This window comes from Branchiostoma belcheri, unplaced genomic scaffold (genome assembly GCF_001625305.1).
Source record: "Branchiostoma belcheri isolate BF01 breed outbred unplaced genomic scaffold, Haploidv18h27 scaffold57, whole genome shotgun sequence".
Lineage (NCBI taxonomy): Eukaryota > Metazoa > Chordata > Leptocardii > Amphioxiformes > Branchiostomatidae > Branchiostoma > Branchiostoma belcheri.
In genome coordinates this window covers 1,277,454-1,289,696 of record NW_017804209.1, presented here as the reverse complement: position 1 = coordinate 1,289,696, position 12,243 = coordinate 1,277,454, and the positions used below count along the sequence as shown (strand labels likewise).

The 12,243-nt window shown below is 47.3% G+C and overlaps 1 protein-coding gene across 2 annotated transcripts in view; it reads right to left on the bottom strand.

The window, feature by feature from the left end:
* LOC109481679 overlaps positions 1 to 12,243 on the bottom strand; it is a 41,545-nt gene that overhangs the window by 11,946 nt on the left and 17,356 nt on the right. The window contains exons 2-7 of one of the 2 annotated variants that reach the window (XM_019784260.1): positions 3,374 to 4,135; positions 2,772 to 2,962; positions 2,049 to 2,224; positions 1,580 to 1,640; positions 802 to 911; positions 509 to 580 (exon numbers count right to left, since the gene is read on the bottom strand). In XM_019784260.1, the coding sequence (XP_019639819.1) occupies positions 509 to 580; positions 802 to 911; positions 1,580 to 1,640; positions 2,049 to 2,224; positions 2,772 to 2,962; positions 3,374 to 3,756 (993 nt within the window). In that variant the 5' untranslated portion in view covers positions 3,757 to 4,135. Of the gene's footprint in view, positions 1 to 508; positions 581 to 729; positions 912 to 1,579; positions 1,641 to 2,048; positions 2,225 to 2,771; positions 2,963 to 3,373; positions 4,136 to 12,243 lie in introns of both variants that reach the window. The other variant, XM_019784259.1, reaches the window with a different exon arrangement.

Here is a 12,243-nt window from a genome sequence, read left to right as displayed (position 1 = left end):
TTACCGGACCCCTAACCCTAACCCGCCCGCCGCATCCCCCTGCCGCCGCCCGCGTCGCTTAGCACGGTCCGGTAGTACGCCTGGATCTTCGACAGACTCAGCCGCCCGTCCTACTTAAGCTGGTGTGTTACGCCGAAAGGCGGTTATACCGGCTATACAGATACAGATACAGATACATGAATCATGGCCAAATACAACCCACCCGGTCGTTATCAGAGCTATAACTAACCCGGTCATTATCACAGCCATAACTAACCCGCGGTCATTATCACAGCTATAACTAACCCGGTCATTATCACAGCCATAACTAACCCGCGGTCATTATCACAGCTATAACTAACCCGGTCATTATCACAGCTGTAACTAACCCGCGGTCATTATCACAGCCATGACTAACCCGGTCATTATCATAGCTGTAACTAACCCGCCTACAACTAACCAGGTCATTATCACAGCTATAACTGACCCACAGCTATAACCCATATATCCCACCCCACCCATAACCCACCGTGTCTGTGTCTGCGTCCTGGATCAGTCGGGTTGCTTGATCCGCGTTACTGTCGTACCCAAAGCGGATGACCCACATAACCCACTGTGCCCATACCCCACCCATAACCCACCGTGTCTGTGTCTGCGTCCTGGATCAGCCGGGTAGCCTGGTCAGCATTGCTGTCGTACCCAAAGCGGATAACCCACCCATAATCCACCCATAACCCACCCATAACCCACCGTGTCTGTGTCTGCGTCCTGGATCAGCCGTGTCGCTTGATCCGCGTTACTGTCGTACCCAAAGCGGATGACCCACGAGATCAGCTCCTGGATGCCCAGCTGGCCGTCTCCGTCCGTGTCACGTGACCGGAACTGCCCCTGCAGGGTGGCCGTGTCGACCCCGCAGCTGCTGCCGAATATGGCTGGGAAAAGGAAAGTGACGTCATGAAACAACGTCAGCCAACAACTAGAAAGGTAAAATTTGCAAAGCAAATTCATAATGTCTTCAGATATAGTCTGCTCTGTTTATACTAACTCAAACACATTCACATATGGTGACGGGAGTCTAAATCCCTCCTGCTATAAAATTGCAACATGATGTAAAACTAGTTGCCATGGTGTCAGGCATCTGGTTCAGGCCATTGACCTTAATTGTTTGGAGAAGAAACAGACCAAAAACAGTATGTTTTCCTTCTGTAAAGGTAAACATAATAACGCTTTCCACTTCCGGAGAGTCAGTTACGTCACTCATCTGGCAAAGGTTGACGAGATCGACCGAATATATGTGACCCAGGCTTTAGGACGGTATGGATCTTGGGGAGCGGACTAAAGCTAGCTAGGCTAAGGAAAGGGATCTGCTTGGAGATTAAGGTTTGGCTTTAGATTAAGGCACGGTCACATTTCCCAACCCGAGTCCCGGCCGGGCAGTCGTATGGAACGAAAATTGTGATATAAGACAGCAAAACACAAAAATAGTTTTAGAAAATTAACCATGAGCACTATTTGTGTATACTCTTAATATTGTTTATTTTTCGTTAAAACGCAAACAACCCGGCCGGGCCCCGGCTTGGAAATGTGACCGTGTCCTTACATGTGAACTCGCTCAGGGACAGAACACCGTTGCCATCGACGTCGTACTCATCGATGAAGTCCTGAAACGAAAAAAAAAATAAATAAACGTCACTTAATGAAAGTATTTAACCCTAAATCTGCGTTTAATCGACGAGCCTTCCAAACCAATGTTCAAAACCCAGCAGAGCTAAATTCAGTACTGGTGAGGTGATCTTTTCATGTTGCACTGAGCAAACTCGTTCAAAAGTGTAAATATTTCGGCTTTTTAGAGAGAGAGAGGGGGGGGAGGATTTACTGCACGCTCCCATATGGGTAGAACCTTAAACTTTTCAAGTCTAATTAGGTCAACAATCATCTGTCCTCACTGGCTGTACAGTAACCCACAAACTTTTGAGTGGCCCTCACGAACCCTGTTTTGTGGTGAATCATGAAGCCAATAAAAAAAACGCGCGGATGTCACCCATAAAATCCCATCAGTCTGGCCTCACCTCCACCACGGTTTCGTACATGAAGTCGAAGTCTGCCGGGTACAAGTAAGCGGCGAACTCGTCCCGCGACAGGAAACCGTCCGAGTCCTGGTCTGCCCGCTTCCACCGCCGCTCGTCTCGCGCCATCATCTTCAGGTACGTCTGACAGGTCGGGTCCAACTCGCTCTCGGACCTTCCTGCAAAACAGAACAATCTGCAGTTTACTTAACGTCCGTTAGGGGGCGGTTCTGTACCGCCATCATCTTCAGGTAGGTCTGACAAGTCGGGTCCAACTCGCTCTCAGACTTCCCTGTAACACAGAACAATCAGTCTGCAGTTTACTTAACGTCCGTTAGGGGGCGGTTCTGTACGGCTAGCTTCCACCGCCGTTTGTCTCGCGCCATCATCTTCAGGTACGTCTGACAAGTCTGGTCCAACTCGCTCTCGGACCTTCCTGCAACAGGGAAAAAATCTGCAGTTTACTTAACGTCCGTTAAGGGGCGGTTCTTGATCTTCCCGGAGAACAATCTGCACTTGGCTGAACGTCCGTTAGGGGGCGGTTCTGGTCCGAAAATCTGCACTTTACTAAACACCCGATAGGGGGCAGTTCTGGACCACTGGCTTCCACTGCCGCTCCTCACAAACATTTCCCCAAACGGATTCGTTTGCATTCGTAAGAATTCGATGAAATTCTTAACAAAAACATTCCTGTACAGACAATAAGTCAGGAAAGACGATACTCACCTTGTACAGCATTGTAAGTCTGCAGCCTCATGTCCCAGCTGAGTCGGCCCGCGCCATTGACGTCATACAGGCCCCACACCCTGTCCACCTCGTCATCGAGCTGGCGACCAATCACGGCGCCGAACCAGGCGGCCAGCTCCCCCTCCGAGGTGAAGCCGTCCCCGTCCCGGTCCATGATTCCGTACACCACCCTGCGGACAAGCAAGGTATTGCAGGTGGGTACGTTTTTAGTGTACGTCGGTGAAGGTTTAACACATCCAGGTAATACAATACGCCAAAAAGCAGTTACTCAATTAGCAAGCAACTGGATATGATTTTGAAAACGTCAGACGTTTCAGCTAGCATCCACTACCTTTCGTTAGTGACACTATGAGACCAGAGGAGAAATGCAGGTTTTTAAGCACAACCTATTGATTGATATGCAAATAAAGTGAAGACAAATTTTTGGAAGTCGTAACACACGTTTTCAGTGTGTTTGTGTGTGTGTCCGTAGATATTAGGTACAGTACGAACTTAACCCGAACCAGTGACGAACTTACCCGAACCAATCACGAACTAACCCGAGCCAATCACGAGCTTACCCGAGCCAATCACGAACTTACCCGAGTCTCCGGATGGCTTCGCTCTGTGTGAGCGTGTCATCTACGTCACGTCCGGTGATGATGGGGCACCGGGCACTTCCGGCGGGCGCTCCGAACGGCCGAATCTGCCTGTTGACCCTGATGGGCGCCCAGTCAGTCTCCTCCTCCTCTTCCTCTGAAGTTTCTTCCTCTTCTTCTTCTTCCTCACTGTCATCGTCCTCCTCATCCTCTTCAAAATCCTCCTCCTCCTTCTCCTTGTCTCCTAAGTTCCTCTCCTCCTCCCCACCGTACGACAGGTAGTTTTCCTCCACATGTTCTTCCTCCTTGGGGATCTCCTTCCCGTCGCTACTGGGAGTCAAAGTCAAGACGAGAGCGGATGCAAGCAGCACCACCAGGAGCCTCATGGCGAATTCCGCAGGTCACTGACCGGAACGTCACTCAGGTGTGCTTACTGACGTACGCGTCACTCAGGTGAGACTACTGACGCACGCGAAACGTCGAAAGAAGTGACACGAAGGTGTCGCCCAGGTGATCTTGCTGACGAAAACGTCACTCAGGTGAGGTAACTGACGTCGGCGTCACACAGGTGAGCTCACTGACGTTGACGTCACTCACCAGGTGAGCCTACTTACGAAAACGTCGCACAGGTGAAAGAAGTAACGTAGGTGTCGCCCAGGTGAGCTTGTTGACGTCGACGTCAACCAGGTGAGGTAACTGACGTTGACGTCACTCAGGTGAGGTAACTGACGTAGACGTGCACTCCGTCTTGGGCCACGGCTGCACCTGTAGAGGGGGTATTAAAGTTAGTCTCCATAAGAACAAGTAAACAATTGTAAACAACATAGTTCTTTTTAGTTTCAGAACCTTATACATACAACTAAGAAAACATACTAAAAACAATTCTAAAATGTACATAGACGCTAGGCTTTAGTGTTGGTCATTAGTAGTACTAAGCATCCTTCCATTTCGGAAGATGTTGACCATTATACCTTACAGTTTTGTCGGCAGGTACTAGTAACATGTTTCTATCCAAACTAGTGCAACTGAAGCTTACTAAAGACGAAAATAGTCAATGGATCGTCCCGTAAAAATCTGTCCCAAAACAGCCTGTTTCTGATTAAGCAGGAACGTTACGCTGCCGGGACTGTCCGTAAAGTTCTTACAGACACGCTCAGCGAAAATGATTTTATACACGAACTCTAGAATAACAAACTAAACAGTCAGGTCACAGGCCATACAGGCAGACGATACCAAATATAGAAAACATTTCGTGGCTGCGATTCCTGTGTGGCTCTTTTAATGAGTTCTTCTGTTGTCCTCAAGTACAAGCAAACGTTTGAAAACCTTTCAATTAATCGAGTTACAATTTCGCTGTACAGTATACCATAGTCCCACAAATTTCCCACCGTACAACCCATATTCCTCAAAACGGCGTAGATATGTAAAATAAAACATAAATATAAAAAATAAAAACATACAGTTACACTATTGGTCAAACCACTAATAGCCATTCTCTTATTGGTTTAGCTGCTAATTGTGATGGACAATCAGATTCGGGCCGTCCAAGGCCTTTGCTGTCGGCATGTCGTCTGCCTTCATCAACATTTCATTTTGCTTGACTTGTACATTTAATCTTAGACATGATGTATAAGTCATGGTACCGTGAGTCTAATGCACTCTCTGACCTTGACTTTGACTTAATTTGGATCCACAATTAGCGTAAAAACTGTAGCTATTCTTCCTGTGGTCCATTCTGACATGTACACACATACGACACACAGGGAACATATCAAACATAAACTAACAGCAGCAAAAATACTTACACACAGCTTCTATATACATCATTACAAGAATTCTATACATCATTACATCATGACAACTTCATCTCGTTCCAGGCACTAGCCATCCTGTACAGAAATCTCTTTTTCTGAGCATTTGTTCTGGGTTTAGGAAGGCGGATGGATCTCAGTTGGTAAAAATGCACCGTTGTTACGTTTCTTAGTTCTTGTTTATCGTAGTTGCCATGGCAATGTCAAGTTCGGGTTAAATGTCAGATGAGTCTAAAGTGGTTACAGGCCTGCCGTATAGAACACAAAACCTCCCGGACGACTTCCATGTCGCCAAGTTCAAGGTAGGGTGAAGGGTCACAAAGAGGTCAAGTGTGGGTCACACGGAGGTAGCGCGGGGGGTTGTGGGTACGGTGGCAACTGCCATAGGTCTCCACTGCAGTTCATTACGTCACAGATATTATCAATGTTTGGAGGCCAAAATGGTAGCCTCCGTAGCAGGCTTTAAGTTAATAACTGTGGGTTTGGTGGTCTTCGGTTGTTTTCTGATTCAGTTCTAAAACGGTGATAATTCAACCAGGCCAGCTATGTTGTCTATATGCAATCAGAAAATAGCACATAAAAGCTCCCAAAGACCCTGAAGACCCCCAGTTTTTGGCATGCCATGGACGCTACCAAAATGGGACGTTTCGATTTTCGTCAGGCAAAAGGGATTGAGTTGCCAGTAGAACCGACAGTTGTGACGAGTCCGGAGTGGGCTCGGGTTGGCCGTCCCGCCAAATTAGTCTCCACTGCAATCCTCCCCGGAATAACCAAGATCACTGCCAACAAAATGTTGGGAAGTTAACTAGAAAAGGTCCCGTAGGTTACTGTGGGGAACACTCCTGTTACAGGTTGTCCACCTTACTTTGGACACATTCCAGCATCCATTCAACTAGTAGACTGGATCCAGGGCCTACGCAGTCCAACTCCTCGGCTCAGGGCCTACACGGGCCAGTTCCTCAGCTCCAGGGCCTACACAGGCCAGCTCCTCAGCTCCAGGGCCTACACAGGCCAGCCCCTCGGCTCCAGGGCCTACACAGGCCAGCTCCTCAGCTCCAGGGCCTACACAGACCAGCGTCTCGGCTCCAGGGCCTACACAGGCCAACGTCCTCGGCTCCAGGGCCCACACAGGCCAGCTCCTCGGCTCCAGGGCCTACACAGGCCAGCTCCTCGGCTCCAGGGCCTACACAGGCCAGTGCAGCTCCTCGGCTCCAGGGCCAACACAGGCCAGTTCCTCGGCTCCAGGGCCTACACAGGCCAGCTCCTCCGCTCTATGGCCCTGGAACGGAGGCTATTCTAATGGCAACTTAGTAGTACTTTCGGGGTTAAATCGGAGGACATGCCCAGGACTATTCCACATTTGACTGGTTGTAGAGTAAGTTTTGAGATGTTACAGGTTGTCACAGTGAGGTTGTTTAGGTCCCTTGTTGCCTGGTAACGGAAGCCCGTGGATTTTGCAAGTATGACACGAGGAAGCCCGTGCATGCCTGCCAAATTCCTCTGCCGGTCACCACGTACTTTTTGCGAGCTCGGTTTTCACAAGACCTCAGAACTAAGAAGAGGGCGATAAAACGACCAAGTAACCCAGAGACACGGGTTCGATTCCCATACGACCATAGCCGCATAGCTCGTACAAAAAGAACAAGAAGCTACCAGAAAAACCCCAAATCCATGAAGCCCTTATAGCAGCTTTAGTATCGTCAGGAGAAAGCTGTGAAGTGCCCGCTGCGTTTCTTGTCAACGTGACCTAAAGCGTCCATTACTCCTCGCACATTCACCACGGGTCGTGACCTCTGACCCGCCTGTCCCTGAACACCGCCGAAACATCTGCTGGAACGGCGTGAAGCAGGCTCAAGGTCATGACCTTGTCGTCTTGGTCGTTAACCCCGTGACCCCGCGGCGTAATTTCTGCTGGGATGGGAGGTAGACAGACTCGTTTGCTCTTTTATAAGTGTTCAGCAACAAAACCCCAACCTGGGGGCCAGAACCCATAGCGACACTGGCGGGATCGGGAGAAGCCACATGCCCACATCCCAGAGTCCGAATCCGCGGCGCTCCATCCAGAACGAAGAGTCAAGCACGGTTTGGATACGCTTGGGTACGTTTGGATAAGCGGCTATCCAGAACCGTACCTTATCCAGGAATAGAACAGTAGATGTTCTGGATACAGAGTAGGGCGTGTAGGGCCAGTGAACGGTGAAAGCGCCGGGTCTGGCACCGAGGCTACTAACCCAGAAAAACGCCATCTGACGCTTCCCGTCATTCCACACGCCGAAGTTCATTATCGGCAAGTCCAAGGTCAATGACCGCCACCCTAACGCGACCCATGCAGAACGAGTCGCCCTCATTATGGAAACTCCGATATCTCCAGCCGGAATCACAGCCAGGTGCGAACTGACAGGTTCGGTATTCCTGCCTCTCAGCTGGAGTATGAGCTGCAGAGTTTTTTTATTTATCATTTATTCTAACATGTAATCACCAGACGTGGTGACGGCACACTCAAGTTGTTTCAACTTATATTAATGCCGCCACCAACACATGACAGGACAAATACATGACAGGACAATACTCATTTTCACCTGAGCGATGTGAGGAAAGTCGTGTAAAGTGCCTTTCCCAAGCAAGGGCACAAGATCGGTGGCATGTCCGGACTCGAACCCGGGACCTCTGGGACCCGAGTCGCGCACTCTGCCGCTACGCCACACGACCCCACAGCTGCAGAGTTTATGCTGAAATATACCAGGTCAACTCTAGCTTGGTTACCAAACATATTATATTACTAGGGAGCTATAATAGGTTTGGCCACCAGGCTAGCTAGGTCAACTCCTGTCGTGTCCCTGGCCGTGTCTAGAACCTTGTCTAACTAGTTCCATGCCTGAATGGGTTAGGATTATGACCAGGCATTTTTCTGGATACGCGTGGACTAGCCAGAAACGTGCCTGGCCGTGGTTCTAGATGCAAGAACTCCGGACTGCGGCGCTATGGTGATAATAAGCAGTGAGACCTTGAGGTTATCACAGCCCATCGGCGGCCGGCTGGGAAAACACGGCAACATGTGGTGTTTGTGGGAGCTGTGGGTTGGGAAAGGCACTAAACACGCATTTCCTCACTTGACTCAAACTAACCAGGATGGTACCCAGGCTAGCAATGCACTACTAGTTACCTGAAAAAAGTTTGATGCTTCACCTCAAGCCAAAAGCATGAAATCATTTAAAACCATTAACATTCTGGATGTCAAGTTCTCCCCGCGGTCCAGAATACCCGCGTTCCACGTGACCTTCACATGACCTTGTACCTAATGACCCGTGACGGTATAACGTTACCTGTAAGGCAGTGCGTGACCTTGTACCCAATGACCCGTGACAGTATAAGGTTACCTGTAAAGTACTGTGACTTTGAACCTAATGACCTGAAACAATATGGTTAACAGGGTCATGCCAGGCTCATGACGTCTACTCTTGACACTGACCTTCATAAATCCCAAAATACTGACTTTACTAACTTTTTTTTATTTTTAATAGGTACCATCATCATCATAATTCAAAGTACCAAATAGCCAAATGACAGTTTACCCCATTGCAATATTTGAACTAGCACTGTTAGCATTTCTTTACAGCTACAGCATGGCCTTGATACAGTCTGCTTCTGATAAAGGGGGAGGGGGGCAAGAGATGTTTACTTGACCTTGACTTTTCATTTACCTAGTTCTTGATGTTATGAACCTGTAGAACCTGATTCAGTAATACATGAAGAATCACAGATGGGAGAAAACAGGCTCCTCCGGCGAAGGTTTTCACCCCAGGGCACTGAAATAACGAGGGAACAGTTTTAATTCCCGTCAAGGTCAGCAGCGCGTTTGTGGCGTAAATCAGACCCCCGGCGATGTTTTGGCGAAACTGAAGTTAATAAACTGCCATCATGCAGCGCCGAGTGGTGACGAAAGTTAGAGAAATTACCGTCTTTTCTCCGGGAAAGAACAAGTCCGTTTAACCCTTGTCCTGCTGGCATTTTTTACACAATATTTTTCAATAATTTCATGTCTTAATCAGGTCATAAACCCCTACCTTTTTTTTGCCCGGCTGTGGCGTAGTTACTTCGGCATTCGTTGCGTTTCGCTGCGGTGTGATGCATTGCACGAGAAATACCCCCAAATTGTACCTATACAGGGTGTTATATGGATGGTACTGTATGTGCAAATCAAAAATTGTTGGGCTCCGCAGGACAAATTAATACCTGGAAGCTGCCCAGTTGGCACTGTTGTGACTGTTCCGAGAAGCAGGGGAAACAGGCAGCACGTGGACTTCGCCGCGGCCAAAACAAAATGAACAGCTTCCAAGATCCACCGAGACAAACAGGTTAACTGGCAGCTTTATTCTAGGAAAATGATGAGCTGTTTTTCCTTTTCAGCATTTATAGGCCTGCCAAAGCGGAAATAAGAAACAGCGGTGTTGTGACAAATGTGTAGCCTCTACCAGGCTTCGGGACGCGGCTGGAAAGAGTAGAAATCGGCAAAATGGAGAGATAGCATGTCACGGGGAGTTGGTCTGCGGTGAGAGAACAGTTTGCTGCATTTTGCCGATTTCCACTCTTTCCAGCCGCCTCCAGAAGCCTGGTAGAGGCTAACAAATGCGTTCAACACGAAAGGAGGGAGACACAGAAAGAAGGGGACTTTTCTTGATTTAAAAATAGTTGATAGAAATAGTACTCAACGAAAATGTAAGGAATAACAGGCGGTTGCACGTTGGAAAGCGGCGTACATATTTCTTAACTATATTTATGCTTACCGAAGGAAAACATATTGTTTTTGCTACGTTTCTTCCTCTTCTTCTTCTTCCGTTCCAAACACTAACCTCTGACCTGGCCAATGACCTGCTTTGTTGACGTCTGTCACCATGGTAACTGGTGTTGGTTTACTTAATGTTGCAATTTTATAGGAGGGATTTAGACTCCTGTCTGACCATATGTATGTATGTAAGAATTAACAGAGCAGACCATATACGAAGGTAAACATTCTGCATTTGCTTTGTAAATGTTACCTTTCTAGTTCTATAGTTGTTCTGACCGTCAGCTGTAATAGATTAGCGTACGTGGTTCAGCTGTGACAGGTTAATTGGTTATACGAGGCCCGCCGGTCTGGGAGAGTTAACCCTATATTTAGTCACGCTGTGTTATGTGTGATTACAGGGAATTATGGGAACCCCTGCCGAGCTTTTAATACTGAAAAAAATACCGCAGTGTCAACCACAGTGCATGCTAGTCTCCACTAGACTCCTTTTGCAGCTAGGCTCAGCCTCGAAGAAATGGGCCTAAAAAGGGGATACAATGTGGCCAGAGACACGGCAAATGGAGCTTCTCTGGCCAATTATGTCCCCTTTTAGGCCGATTTCAACGATTTGTTCAGCCTGCAAAGGGAGTCTGGTGAAGTGCCCTAAAGTACATTACATGTCGTTTCTTGTATATGCAGGAATATGCAATAATGATCATTGCCATTTCCAAAGCTTTTCTTGGCCAAGTGTTTAGTAGTAGTAGTATGGTTTATTTAGAAGGCTCAAACTCAAACATATATACACAGTACACTCTAACAACAGAGTCACAGGCAACCTTACTGGATGCCTGAACTGCTCTGTGGTCAACACAAAATATTGTGTTTCAACTGGTATTACAAACAATTCCATACCATCTCCTACTTCGCTCCAACATACGATTGGAACACTTCCCTAGGCCCTGCTGGTAAAGGTGGCCATCTAGTAGGCGTGAGAAATGTAATGGAGACAAACAGCACTATGTCATGTGGGTATGGTTACTAGTTCGCTATGTCTCGGATCGCTGTGTCTTGGACCCAGACAGAAATGGTTTCTTTCCATCCCGGCGACTTTCTGCCCTTCCGGTGTTCTGTGTCTGCAAACTAAAGACTTTTTAATCCGTCCCAGTCCGGACCGCTTCATTCTGGAACAGTGAGACTCAGAATTGGGTTCGGGGATGGGGCCGGGGGGGGGGGGGTCCAATTCTTCTATTATAATACTGGTTTATTTCTTTCATACTGTACGATACAGAGTAGCAACACGTATAGGACCCTGAATTGATCTGCCGCATTACACAAATTATTGAAAACGGTTGGCACAAATATTAAAAGCAATTATTAAAAGTATTTACAATAGGTGGCTATTCTGCCAATTGGAAGACAGGGGGAGGGGTGAAGAATAGGGTACAACTGTTCTGTTCTGTTGGGTAAGGATTATTGATAGATGTCGTTTTTTGCGGCCAACATTTAAATCATTATGTTTACCTTCATACAAGGAAAACGCTGTTTTTGCTCTGTTTCTTCTTCGCCAAACGTATAACGTCAATGACCTGGACCAGACGACTATCACCATGGTAACTGGTGCTGTAGCAGACCACCTGTCGTGTTGGATTACATTGTGTAGCAAGTGGCAAGTATACTAGTACATTGTAGTTGAAGAGGCTGGTCATCATAAGTATGAATGTGTTTGAGTAACAATAAACGGAACAGTATAGTATAGTTTGTTAGACTAGGCCATGTAGAGGTAAACATTTGCAAATGTTTTCCCTGTTTAAAGAATAACAAGTGTGTTAGTTGCGACTACTATATTCACTCTACTGTCAATAAAAATACACGATACACGTATAATGCTAGGAGGACAAGACATGAGCGAGAAAATTGAACGAAAAGGACTACATCCTTTACTGAATGGCCCTGACTAACAACAAAGCAGATTCCGTAAACTTTCACAAGAACGAAGAACATTTTGGGCGGTCCCCTGAAGCCGAGCGGCGGGTGGCCAGCAGTCCCACTTAACCTCGTGCCGAGGGCTTCTCGTCTGGGACTTGGCGACGTCTGGAGACGTGATACAAGATGACAGGCAGGGCGATAGAAAACTAGAAAGGTAACATTTGCAAAGCAAATGCATAATGTTTACCTTTGCATATGGTCTGCTCTGTTAATTCTTACTCAAACACATTCCCAAACGTTTCACAAACAAACCATATATATATATATATATATATATATATATATATATATATATATATACGTAGTACGTA